General features: G+C 38.9%; 1 protein-coding gene across 2 annotated transcripts in view; it reads right to left on the bottom strand.

The window, feature by feature from the left end:
* SNAPC1 (small nuclear RNA activating complex polypeptide 1) overlaps positions 1-12,075 on the bottom strand; it is a 28,723-nt gene extending 16,648 nt beyond the window's left edge. For both annotated transcript variants that reach the window (XR_002890993.3, XM_024118373.3), the window contains exons 1-7: positions 11,806-12,075; positions 9,529-9,688; positions 9,225-9,365; positions 8,700-8,804; positions 3,531-3,689; positions 1,694-1,762; positions 917-979 (exon numbers count right to left, since the gene is read on the bottom strand). Coding sequence is in view for 1 of the 2 variants with exons in the window: in XM_024118373.3 (XP_023974141.1) it covers positions 917-979; positions 1,694-1,762; positions 3,531-3,689; positions 8,700-8,804; positions 9,225-9,365; positions 9,529-9,688; positions 11,806-11,933 (825 nt within the window). In the remaining variant the exon portion in view is untranslated. The remainder of the gene's footprint in view (positions 1-916; positions 980-1,693; positions 1,763-3,530; positions 3,690-8,699; positions 8,805-9,224; positions 9,366-9,528; positions 9,689-11,805) is intronic.
* Between the last annotated feature and the right edge of the window lie 2,290 nt (positions 12,076-14,365).

Here is a 14,365-nt window from a genome sequence, read left to right as displayed (position 1 = left end):
CACTTTCCTCCCCCAGGCAAGGGAATGGAAGCCTGCTCTCTGGTAAAAATGACTAGATCCAAGAAAAGCATTGAGGCTAAAAAGCTGTATCTCCACATGACCACTCTTAATGATCTGAGGATCTTCAAACATTTGAAAAAAGCCAAAAAAATGAATGACAGAGAACGGAATAAACAAAAATAAAAACTCTGGGGAAAAAGGAGGAAACTTCAAAAAACTAATTAACATCCTCAAGCAGATAAGCATATTGCATCCAGAAAAAACAAAAAGATAAGGAATACATTTTTTAAGTAAGAAAAGATTCAGAGAACGAGAAAAAAAATCTTAGTAATCAAAAAATGTCAGCAGAAATAATAAAAATTCAATATAATGGTTCAGAAGATAAAGTTTAAGAAATCTCTCTGAAAATAGATAAAAACAGAAAAGAAAGATAAGAAAATAAAAAGAGCAAAAATGCAGCAAAGAATTCGATCAAAGAAACAATACAAAAATTCCTGAGAACTGAAGGCTATCAGATCAAAAGGATGTCCACCATGGGAGCCAAGGACAATGATGGAAAAAAGATCTACACCAAGGTACATTATCATGAAACTCCAGAGCTCCAGAGATAAAGAGAAAATCCTAAAACCTTCCATGATCAGGAATACTAGAAGCTGGAAGACAATAAAGAACAATGGCATCAAAATTCCAGGTAAATACCAGAAGAAATAAAAGAGAAAAAGGTGAAGATGGTTGCCTCTTGAGATCAGAGGTACAGGGGCAGGAAGTGGTAGAACAGGAGACTGCTGGATTATATAAACTTTACAGTATTATTAGTTAAAACTATGCACAAGTGTTACTTTGATGAAAAAATTAAAATGTGACTAAAAAAGCATCACATAAATTTCTAAATTACCTTATTAAAGATATAACTTACCTGAACAAAAACTGAAAAGGCCCTTGATTTTATTTTTGCTAATGATTCTGCCCTTTCACTTCTCTGAAAGTAAAAATAAACAGGAAAGGGAGAAAGTTAAAACACACAAACATTGAGCGAACTTATGAATTCCCAAGTATTTTTTTATCAGAAATAAGATTTGAGACAGAAGGTAAGGTAAAAGGAACTAACATTTATTGGACATATATTAAGTAAAGGCATATAAACATGCACTACTTTCTAACAGGTGCCATGATAACATCCCCATGGCTGTGGACTGTTTTCATTCAGGATTTAAGGAGGATATGAATGAAATTCCCGGTGACCAGGCCATTCCCTCCTCATCTTCCTATGCACAAAGATGGCTCCTTGCCTCATCCACTAAGATGGATGAAAACTCTGGAGACAGAAAGCAGTAAATAGTAGCTTGTGCTCCACACTGGCTGAAAGGCTGAAAAGACATAGTATTACAAAAGCCTTACTCTGCCCCTTTCAGGACTGAGGACACCTTCCACCACCATCCTTCCCTCTCCCTGTTGAAAACTGTGAACATCCCACTCCCAATCTATAACTGATGTGGTCTTTCACAAGGTTTCCAGCAGAGAACACACTAGCCCTTCACAGAACCCATGTTACAGAATTTTCTGAGATACGTATTAGAACACTGACCATGGGACATTATGGTTAATATATACAGAATCACAGCCACACCATAAAATGAAAAGAAGCTAACCAAACTATTGCCCCATAAGCAATCATAGAGTGAATTTTTCTGACCTCTAATTGTTGTGAATTTCCTTCACTCTTTTCTTCTCCATCTTTACCTTTCGATTTTAAGGATAGATTCTAAAAGATCAAAAGTTATATTTACACATTTACAATTCAAACCAACTAAAAATTAACTGAAAATCAATTTCAGAACAACGAAAATCATTTAATTACTAAAAAACTAAGAAAATATTTCACAGCATCAAAACATGGTTCACAACCTGACATTAAGATCATGGTTAGGTTAACGAAGAGTTACAAAATTCATCAAGAAAATACCTAAAGCCTCCTAACTAATGAAAGATGACATGCACTTTATGTGGTAGTGAGAAAACTGGTTTATTCTCCTGTCCTTCAGGTTTTCAAAGGTCTTAGTAATGCTCATTAAAGAGAGTTGTTAAAAGACAGTGCTACAATAAGTGTTTACGTTAAGTGCCTAGGTCATTTGTGCAACCCATTTGTAGCACTTAAAGTATTCAAACATTCTAAAATGTGCTCTCATTAAAATAAATGCCCTAGAGGAAACAAATTATTTCCTTCTTCCCAAGGCTGTTATCTCATCACTCTCCTCGTTTATCTTTTCTAAAATTGAGTTTTGAGCCATCTCCCTTTATATAATCCAAAAAGTAGCAACGAATCTCTCTGAAAAATGCTATATAAGATAATAATGCCTATCTAGCATTTGTGAAAACACTAACACATTATCAAACACACAGTAAGTAATCAGAAATTACTTATTTTTTCCTAGAAGTATTTAGTAAAATTAGATAGTGGTTTCAAAAGTAAATTTAGCAAGGCTGGTCCTCAGGTTTCCGGAGTAAAAAAGTTTCTCTAGCTGAAAAGGCTAATATGGAATACGGGCAGTTCTAGCATCAGTAATTGGATCAGAAAACTAAATGGAAGACTTGTGTTGATGCGATTTGTAAATGGATAAAGGAAGGCAGGTAGAGCACGTGAGAAACAGAAAGCACATGCTCTGTCACAATGGGAGAAGCCATCACTCAAGTCTAGCTGTCCACTGCCATGCAGCAAAGTAGGACCCGCGTCACCAAACCTCTCACTTTTTTTTTTTTTTTTTTTTTTTGCTGAACGCGGGCCTCTCACTGTTGTGGCCTCTCCCACTGTGCAGCACAGGCTCCGGACGCGCAGGCTCAGCGGCCATGGCTCACGGGGCCCAGCCGCTCCGCGGCATGTGGGATCTTCCCGGACCGGGGCACGAACCCATGTCCCCTGCATCGGCAGGCGGACTCTCAACCACTGCGCCACCAGGGAAGCCCACCTCTCACTTTTAACAGAAGTTGGATGTCCGGAATTTTAAGTTAAGTCCACAGATATTTATATGTTGGTAATTAATTCAAATTTTTTAAATATTAGGAACAATGCTGTGCAAAGAAAAAAAAAAAGTATGTGCAGGATTTGGCCCAAAGACTGCCAATATGTAACCTCTGGAGAATGCTAAATTATAAAGATTGTAATAAACCCATGGTACACCAAGACTATTTATTCCTCCATAATTATGTATACTACATAGTGTACGTGTGTGTGTGTGTGTGTGTGTGTGTGTATAATGGATACTATTTAGCTATATATTATATAATTACAATAATTAATTTTAATTATTTAATAATATGCTATATAATTACATATAAAATCCATTTGTAAGATTAAATAAGATCACATGGCTAATAACTGGCAAAGCTGATACGAAAAAAGTAAAGCACTCCAGATCTTAGCCTCACAGGAGGTATAGCCACTAAGCAAGGCTGCCTCTCAACGTCCTCACCCATGTCTAGCCAGAGTCACGTATGATGCAAATGCAAAGGTGACATATCAAACAGTTACAAACCTTTCTGTCTTTGTACCATTGCTGATGCTCCAAAACTATGCTCTTGATATTGTCAAAAAAATCATCCTTTATCAAGCTGAGGGCTTTGTCTGGATTGGCTCTATCAGCTGAAATTATATGTTTCATTCTCTGATAATGGTCATGAACATTCAGCATTTCCTAAAAGTGAAACAATGAGTCCTTTAATTCAATTTTCAAGGAGAAACGTAGAGGCAAAACCAGAACAAAATAAAATCACCTTCCAGAGTGACAGAGTTGAGAAGGAATAACATACTACAGTACATTGAAAATGATATAATTATGCAAACTAGTACAACATTATTAATGAAGAGTCTGCTTTCCAGAAGTACGGAATCATTGAGTTCAACTCAACAAACATTAGGTAATACACACTGTACGCAGAAACGATGGGGAGAGACTAGTTAACGTTAAGATTGCGTTCCTGGATGTAACAAAAATTATTTATAGTATAGAATACCTTTAAGTATTACTCCTGATAACTAAGATCACATTTTTATTTCATATTGTCACGTGAAGGATATTTACACAGTTCTTTATGCTCAGCTGGAAATTCCTATCTGATGACTCTCTCCCAATCCTCCACAGAGATGGGCTGACGTTCGCAAATCTCAAAGCTCTGTGCCTGTCCCCATAAGCTTCCTCATTACCTCAGTGGTAAGATTCAAGATTAAATGAAATAGTGATTTATGACACCATTTGAGGCATCATTTATTAGACCTTCCTCCCCCAGAAAACTCCAGACAAATGGGCAGGTGTACAGGGTAAAGAGAAAGGTAGCATAAATACGGCAGGCGGACTGAAGAATCACATAAAACCAGCACTGGGACTTGGCTCAGAGACCAGCAGAGAACTATCCATCACAGATGGTCAACAACCTCTGAGTCATCCCCAAGATAGGCTACTCAATGCATTTCTAGGAGATTTTGACGGACTCGATCGATATCTGTTCAAGGAATTCAAAACAGCTCAGGAGTGGTGAGTGCTCACATATGCAGGATCTTCAACGGGGAAGAGTGTCCAGACATGGGAAGCCCCTAACTTTTTACACAGTACAATGTGCTATATTCCCATTATTTTACATGCACTACAATACAGGACAAAGACCACTAGCTGGAACTGGTTTTGAGCCTGAATCCTGTCACTTGCTAGATTGTGACCTTGAGCAAATCCCTCAGTCTAAGAATCACATTCCACATTTGTACAAAATGAAGTAACGACGCCTAATGCACTATAGAAGTATTAAGTGAGCTTATACAAGTGAAAGTATTCTGTATGATGTAAACCACTATACGAAATCAAAGGATTGAGAAATAGACCGTGTATGGGCTTTGGAGCTTTACACACCTGGACATTCAAATCCAGTGTCTGTGTGTTACTTTATGCAAATTACTCAACTTCTTGATCCTCAGTTTCCTTGTTTTTATTTTTATTTATTTATTTATTTATTCTTTTGGCCACGCCACGCAGCATGTGGGATCCTAGTTCCCCGACCAGGAATCGAACTCGCGCGCCCTGCAGTGGAAGTGCGTTGTCTTAACCACTGGACTGCCAGGGAAGTCCCTCAGTTTCCTTGTTTTTTTTTTCGTTGTTGTTTGTTTTTTTGCGTTACACGGGCCTCTCACTGTTGTGGCCTCTCCCATTGCGGAGCACAGGCTCCGGACGCACAGGCTCGGCGGCCATGGCTCACGGGCCCAGCCGCTCCGTGGCATGCGGGATCTGCCTGGACAGGGGCACGAACCCGTGTCCCCTGCATCGGCAGGTGGACTCTCAACCACTGCGCCACCAGGGAGGCCCTCCTTGTTTTTAAAACTGGGAAAATACTATCTCCTCTGCAGGGTTATTATGATGATTGGTGAAATAACATACAAAAAACATTCAGCATAGTTCCTGGCACATGGTGAATACTCAACATGTAATGCCATTATTATAATTGTAAATATAAATGAAGAAACAGATTCAAAAGTGAAATGATTTCCTAAAGGTCATACTTAAGTAGCAGAGTTGGAATTAGAAGGCAGATGCCTTAAAAAAATTGTAATTATGTATGGTGATGGATGTTAACTAGATTTACTGTGGTCATCATTTGGCAATATATACAAATATCAAATCATTATGTTACACCTGAAACTAATATAATGTTATATCAATTATACCTCAATTTTTTTTAAAAATCAGATAATTTGATTCAATATCCGATTCTCTTGTTTTATTATACCTCCTTAACCACAAAAGAGAACTAATGAGCGGCAGAATCATGACCAGAATTCAAGTATGCTGACATGAAGACTTAATAGCATTTGTAGGCAGTAGAAGGAAAATAGGAAAGTATTAAATTTAGGGATTATCAGTGAAAATGGGTCATGGGCTATTCTAGGACAGGACAAATAAAGCCAACACAGGTATTGAAGGAAAAGGCTACCAAAGATAAAGATGCCAGATAAAGTCAGGATGACTGCACACAGACTACTCCATTCCTAGAAGCTTCTAGGAATAGGCATTTCATAGCCTGGCCCTTCTGACCCTCCTCTCAAATCACCCTAAAAGAATATGGCTTTGTGCATCACCCCAGCTCTGTTCTCTAAAATCTCCCATACCTGCTTGCTGACATATACAATTTATTTAACAGAGGAATCTTTAATTCAACACATTGTAGTAAAAGAGCTTAAAATGAAAAAAAAAAAGTTTAGCAATGTATGTTGAAAAAAATTAACATTCAACCACTAAATTAGTCAACAATCAAAAATTACAACCAACTGGATTCAGATCATCTTTTTTTCATTGGGAGAATACTTATAAGAACAACATCTTACTGTTATAGAACATTCTCTGCCTCTCTCTTTATAATTCACATCAGTACTTCTTGGCAAATCCTTTCTGGTATCCCAACATCTTTCACTCTCCGTGACAGCTTCACTCTCCGTGACAGCTATTCCAAACTTTCTCAATTCTTGGTTCTGGCAGGAGGCCTCTTAAAGTTCGGGCTATCGGGTCTGTTTGCCTTGTACTTCTCTTCTTCACAACCAATTATAGGAATCCATTTTCACCTCCTTCCCTAAGGTTTCAAAGGAAGAAGTGCCTTCTCCTGCTCAAGGCTAATCTCTCCACCAGGCTCTTGGTCACAGACCCACCACCTCACAGCAGGGACTGTGCTGCTCCTCTTCTACACAAACCCTCATTCTAACTGGCTCCTTACCCCAAACCTAAATATACACTCTAAGTCTCTCCAGTCTCTAAAACTTCTAAATGATTCCCCTCTGCGAAAAAGACAAAATACAAATTCCCTCTATTATACAAAGTTCTTTTCTCACATTTATTTTTCTACATAATCTTCTCCCACCTCTTTCTTGCTCAGCTGCTAGAGTGCAAAGATCCTAATTCTTGTTATACTTCACGAGATGTCTGCAAATGATATATTTCCAACCCCAGTCCCAGCTCAGACAAGGCCTTTGCTATCCAACAAATAGGCACTGCAGCCATACAGAACCTTAGCTCCATCACTTCCTAACTTAATGTCTCTGTGCCTCAGTTTCCTCAACTTTAAATCAGGGATAAAAAACACCTACTTTTTAAAAAATTAACAAAAAATTTTAAATAGCTTAAAACACCTAATTTGCAGGGATGTTGTTAAGGAGTAAAATAATATACACAAAACATCCTGTAGACCTCCTGCACTATACCATGTCTTTAGATATTTGGCAAACAATTTCCCTCTAACTGAGTAATTCTTAACATTTTGGGGGACATGAATACCTTTGCGAATCTGAGGATAGAGTACCTCACCCTAACCAAGCGTCCATACGTATAATAATTTTCAATACAATTTAGGGGGGAAAGGGATCCATGAACCTTTCAAGGCCATCCATGGACCCCAGATTAGCAATTCTTGCTCAAAAATAAAGTCAGTATAAAGAGCAGACACAGAGCACTTTCAAAAATCGATTTGCGGGCTTCCCTGGTGGCGCAGCGGTTGGGAGTCCGCCTGCCAATGCAGGGGACACGGGTTCGTGCCCCGGTCCAGGAGGATCCCACATGCCACGGAGCGGCTAGGCCCGTGAGCCACGGCCGCTGAGCCTGCGTGTCCGTACCGCAAAAAAAAAAAAAAAAAAAAAAAAAAAATCGATTTGCTATCTGAATTACAAAATCATAGATGCAACCTAACGGCTAAAGTTATTAGAACATGGCAGCACCCAGAACACAGAGAAACATTTGAGCAAATCAAAGATCTGATCCCTCTTTCATTCCTGATATAGGAAAAGACTGAACAGGGTTCGGGGGAAAAGCAGTAACATTTACTAGGAAGAGTCTACTATGTGCTATAGGCCACACTCAGCACTCTTCAGGTACAAGTTGGTCTCGATTCTTACAACTGGATGAAATAAGGGTTGCAATCCTAATATTAAAGAGGGGGAAACTAAGCTTCAAAGAAATGAAAAACACATGACTAAGGCCCCCACCTGCTCGTGCTTGCTCTACGCACTCTCTGTGTACGTATAAATCCATTCTTTTGAAAAGAGAATGGATCACTGATTAGAAGGCTGCAGCCCTTTAGTGAGGTTTTGTTTTAACCTCAGGGCAACATTTCCATTCAGGTAAAACTCTGTATCACTACTTATCAACGCAAAAGAAGATGTTTCTCAACACTGCACAACTCAAATAAAATACCAAAATATATTAGATGGAAAAGCTGTTTTAAGACCGCACCCCTTATCCATTATTCTTGACCTCAAATTTTCGTTTCATCGAAATAGCTTCACTGTTTTCAGCGGTGGGTTTTTACACAAGCATTGTAAAAAGGAACTTAGGAAATGAACACATATTGTTAAAAAAATAATGTCACTAAATTCTTGTTTTATGACCTATCTAAAGTCAAATACAAATGGTGGTTTCAGTATTTGAATCTAAGTATCCTTAGTCTAAGACAAGTCTTCTACATCTTTCTGTTTCTCACTGTGTTTCAAGATTTATTCCAGAAATTTTGATATATTTAGGATGTAATATTCCTGACACTTTAGAGAAGGTAATAGCATTCTATGATTGGTTAAAAGCATTAGAAAAATTTTCAGTATCCAGTAGATGAAGGTATAACTTCAATACGTAGTTAATAAAACAATTTTTTTTTTAAATTCAAGAACATAAGAACAAGTTTACCTCTAATACATCAGAAGTGATAAGTTTCATTACATGATCATTTGGGTCCTTAAAATCTTCAGTAACTTCAGCTCGTTGAATTTTTTTCTTCATTCTGTATGACAGCTAAATAATAATGAATGTCTTTAAAATAGATGTCTTTTATAAGATATATTTTAAGTACTGAAATAAGTAAGCTAGCAGCAAAAACTGTCTATCAGTAAACATGGATAAAAAAAAACAGCTCTAAGTATATATTTATTAAATAATCCATGTTTCAAAGACTGTTAGACTTTTGAAATAACGCAACTTGTGGGATTTTAGTTCACCGACCAGGGATTGAACCCGAGCCCGCAGCAGTGAGAGCGCAGGGTCCTAACCAATGGACTGCCAGGAATGCCCAACACTGTTTCCTATTTTAAGAAGACTTTCTTCGAGTATTGGAAACTATATAATAGTCTTTCCACTTTCTGGAGACTTAGGTACTTTATGGACAATAAAGCATAATTTCTCATTTTGAGAAACAATCCATTTTAGATAACATACCAATGTAGGCATTGCTGTAAAGTGAAATGCTCTGTCTAGTCGTAGCTTCCTAAAAATATAAGCTGCATCAAAATGTTGTGCATTTATCAAATCTTGCTGAAATTTTAAAATTTCATCCCAATCCTTCACGGCAACTCTAATCTGCAAACAAGAGGAATAAAAAAGTTGTTAGTAAATGTAAATCTTTTTTCACAAATGTATTATAATTTTGAAGCACTGGCATTTCTATTTACATCAGTTGGTTGTGAAAATATTGTACCTGTTTCATATTTCTGCTGGAAGAAAACAACTCACCGAATATTACCTTTTGTTTTGGTTGACACAGTTGGGTGTTATATAATCCATACAGCAGATACAAAGCACAAACTCTGATTTGGAAGGTGTATGGAGGTAAAAAATATCGCCAAGCCAAAGCCAAAGCTTCCTTTGTAAACGTGTTCTTTTCTAAATTTCTCATTCTACCACTAGAAAACAAAGAGAAAATATATTATGGCTGTGAAAAAAAAATAACAGAAGAGGTATATACTTGTTTAAATAGCAGCTGCTAGACAGTGGATGGGCATTCCACATCTGACCCTTTCATGATTTAAGCACGAAGACCAAATTTTCTGCTGTGCTTCTTACACTGAGACACTAGGTAAACATGATGCATCTTCCTAAAGCATCAAATTTATTGCTGAATTGGGAGCAAAAGGAGTGGGGTTATAAATTATCACTGGTTAATAATTTAAAATATTAATATATAAAATAACCATGGTAGGGGGCTTCCCTGGTAGCGCAGTGGTTAAGAATCCGTCTGCCAATGCAGGGGACACAGGTTCGATCCCTGGTCCAAGAAGATCCCACATGCCGTGGAGCAACTAAGCCCGTGCGCCACAGCGCCACAACTACTGAGCCCACATGCCACAACTACTGAAGCCCGCGTGCCTAGAGCCCGTGCTCCGCAACGAGACGCCAACGCAATGAGAAGCCCGCGCACCACAACGAAGATTAGCCCCCGCTCACCACAACTAAAGCCCGCACATGGTAATGAAGACCCAACGCAGCCAAAAATAAATAAATAAATAAATATTTTTTTAAAAAAAAAGAAAGAATTGGGGTAACCCCAGAAAATTTTTTCTAAACTACCACTTTTCCCAAGAGGGATACAGTGAAATATCATGGGTTTCAGAAACAGTAAGACATACTGGTTTCAATATCTACTCTGCCACCTAGTTGCATGATCATGGAGAAATTACTTAACCTTCTTAAACCTCAATTTCCTCATCTATAAAACAAGGATAATTTCTGATCTCAGAGTTGTTCTATGGATTAAATACAGCTATAAATGCATTACATTTACCACCATTAAAAAAAATTAGTTCCTCTCCTTTCATTAACTGTACAACAAACGGTTCTCCATTCTCCATCCCCTACAATGTACAAACTATACAGGCAGCTATTTTTCATCAACTAAGAAAGAAGAGAGAACGTTTACATTTTATTCAGCAAAACACAGTTTTAATCACAAGGATTCATTCATTCAGTCAATTATTTAGCCTTTTCAATATTGTAAGTATTATGCTAATGGAATACCAGACTCATCCAGTCATTGTCCTCACAGAGTTCAATCTAGTGGAAGGTAAATTTAAAAATAATAACTGAATATTTATTGAGCACTTAGAGTGCACTTACCATATAATCAGTTAGTGGACTCTGATCAAATTCAGGCAGTTGGACTCCATAATCTATGCTCTTAACCACTACATTATACTGCCTTCTGAACTACACACTTAAAATGAGGTTAAGTCAAGAGATAAAATAAGCACAAAGTGCTACAGGAGAAAGAGATCATGAACACCTTATTTAGTCCAGAAGAGCAAAGGAAGCCTTCCCTGAGGAACTGTCATGTGAGCTTAAACCTGAGTGAAGAATAAGGTGGCCAGGCAAAGGGAGCTGAAGTAAAGCTCTAGGCTGAGGAAACGCCTGTAGAGGGCCGCGTGCAGACGCTGCAGCAAGAAAGCTAGTGCATGGAGTGGACTGGTAGATGAAGGCGCAGCCATGGGCAGAGGCCAATCACGAAAGGTCTTGCCAGCCATGTTAGGGAATTTGAGCTGCACCCCAAGGGCAATGGAAACCACTGAAGAGTGGGAAGCAAGGATGTGACGTGCGCAAATTTGCACTTCAGAACTTCGGCGGTTGTGTGAAAAATGAATTCAATCATGCAGGGTTTTGTCTTTGCTTGTGTGTCTGTTTTGTTTTTAAATATGGAGTTCTAAGAAAACGAGACTAGAGGAGGGCAAAAGATGGTGACCTAGGTCCGGGTGAAGCAGTGGAGGTAGAAGAGTTTAGATGGGCGGCCAAGTACAGGTATACGTATTCGGGAGGAGGCCGCAAATGGAAGGAACCCAAGCCAACGAAATCGCCCAGGGGAAGCGCGCGGCCAAGTACAGGTGAGAGCTCAGGGGAGATGGAGGCAGTGTTCAGAGACTGCCACTTTTCTCAGCCCTTCCCAGGTGCGGCGAAGCGAAGGGCAAGGAAGAAACTTGTCACGCCGCCTCTGAGCGGGGAGACAGGCGGGTAGTGGACAAGAAACACCCACCAGAAGATGGTCCCGAACTTCATACTCCTCCAGAGGTCGGTGAAGTCCTCGAAGCGCACGCTGTCCATCTCCTGGAAGCGGCTGAGCAGCGCCTCGCAGTCTGCCTGCAAACCTGCAGGAGCCCCCATAGCTGCAAAGCTGGGACGCCACGCGCGGTCCAGCAGCCGATGGTAGCCGAGGAAACCAGGCTCTGAGCCCCGCCCGCTAAGACAGGACGCACACACCCTCCGTGATATCCGGCCCCGTGACGTTACATCCGGTCCCGGCAGCTCCACCTCCAGCCGGGTCCTCCCAAGACAGCGCGATGTTTACTGCGCCTGCGTTGTCGCATTTGCTTTTAGCAGCTCAGCTGTCTTAGAGGAGTAAGATGGACGTGTTTAATTTCAGTAGAGAAGTTTACATCTCAAGTGGCCTGTGAGCCCAAGAAGGATTTTAGGTCAACATGAGGCTAGCTTATACAAATCGATATTACCCTTACTGTCCCTCTCCTTTAAAGTGATCCTAGAGTGATAGAAGTCAAGTTTTACAGCTAAGGAGGAAAAATTCCTAACCTCAAACCACCCTCACGGGGAAAGAGGATCTAAAGAGGGTTTATTGAGAAGCAGACTGGACTAATTCTCTTACAGTCTGTACCGACATAATATGGTGCTTAATGTGTGGCTCTCTTGTTGTAGCGCTAACAGTCTTCTGCAGCCACTCTTGAGAAGCTCTTGTAAACAACTCCCCAGCACCACCACAATCTAGCACAGTACTTAGCAGAAAGTACTGTATCGGCTTTATATATACTTAATTGATTATTTGGTTGAATTGGTCTTGTGTGTACACACCATCTCCTAGCTTCTCTCAGGAGCTAGATATCAAGTAGTATTTTGTACCTTTCACTATTTCTCTGATTGCATGTCATGCTATTCTTATTCTTTAGGAGAGATATCCAAAAAGCACAAGGGCTTTCTGTCTGTAGATGAGGTTCAGCTCACTTAAGTTTCCTGATATTGATCTTTTTTAAAAAAAATGTTTTATGTAATATGCATTACAGGAAAACTTACGTAACATGTCTGAGTAAAAAGCATAGCAGGAATATAAACACGTATGTACCTTCTACCTGTATAGGAACCAGAACATGACCAACACCCATCACATCAATCTCTAAATTCCTCCTCTAACCTGTTCTCCTGCCTCTGCCATTAGTTTGGTAATGACCACCTTATTTTGTTTCTCATTCTCTTGTAAATATTTTATCACACATGTACTGATCTCTAAACAATATATTGTTTAGTTGTGGTTGATTTTGAACTTTATCAAAATGGTATTGCAATTTCTAACATATAGTCTTTGAATTGCTTTTAAAGTTTAATAATGTTTCTAAGATTCATTTATGTTATTTCTCGTAGCTTTAATTCACTTATTTTCACTGCTGCCTAATATTCCATTGTGTGAATAAACAGTTTATCCATTATTTCCTCAATGCAAATTTAGGTGGGTTCCAGATATTGCTGTTATAAACTATGTTACTATGAACACTTTTGTACCTATCTCCTCTGATGTGTAGGATTGCCAGATAAAATAAATGAGACCAAATTAAATTGAATTTCAGACTGTTTCTGGGGTTACTATTTACTTGGAAAGGTCAATTTAGATTTTGATACACTAATACCATACTCTAATTACTACAGCTTTTTTTTTCTTTTCCAAAATCTTATCTAGGAAGGAAAATCCTTTCATTTTATTCTTCTTCAGGAGTATCTTTTTTTTTGGTCTGCTTTTCTTTTCTTTTAACATCTTTATTGGAGTATAATTGCTTTAGAATGTTGTGTTAGTTTCTGCTGTATAACAAAGTGAATCAGCTATATGTATACATATATCCCCATATCTCCTCCCTCTTGCGTCTCCCTCCCATCCTCCCTATCCCCCTCTAGGTGGTCAGAAAGCACCGAGCTGATCTCCTTGTGCTATGCATCTGCTTCCTGCTAGCTACCTATTTTACAATTGGTAGTGTATATATGTCCATGCCACTTTCTCACTTCGTCCCAGCTTACCCTTCCCCTCCCCATGTCCTCAAGTCGATTCTCTATGTCTGCGTCTTTATTCCTGTCCTGCCCCTAGGTTCTTCAGAACCTTTTTTTTTTTTTTTTTTTTAGATTCCATATATATGTGTTAGCATACGGTACTTGCTTTTCTCTTTCTGACTAACTTCACTCTGTAAGACAGACTCTAGGTCCATCCACCTCACTACAAATAACTCAATTTCGTTTCTTTTTATGGCTGAGTAATATTCCATTGTATACATGTGCCACATCTTCTTTATCCATTCTTCTGTCGATGGACACTTAGGTTGCTTGAATGTCCTGGCTATTGTAAATAGAGCTGCAATGAACATTGTGGTGCTTCACTCTTTTTGAATTATGGTTTTGATTTGCATTTCTCTAATGATTAGTGATGTTGAGCATCCTTTCATGTGTTTGTTGGCAATCTGTATATCTTCTTTGGAGAAATGCCTGTTTAGGTCTTCTGCCCATTTTTGGATTGGGTTGTTTGTTTTTTTGATATTGAGCTGCATGAG

The sequence above is a fragment of the Physeter macrocephalus genome, chromosome 11 (genome assembly GCF_002837175.3).
Source record: "Physeter macrocephalus isolate SW-GA chromosome 11, ASM283717v5, whole genome shotgun sequence".
Classification (NCBI taxonomy): domain Eukaryota; kingdom Metazoa; phylum Chordata; class Mammalia; order Artiodactyla; family Physeteridae; genus Physeter; species Physeter macrocephalus.
This window is presented reverse-complemented; position numbering and strand designations above follow the sequence as displayed.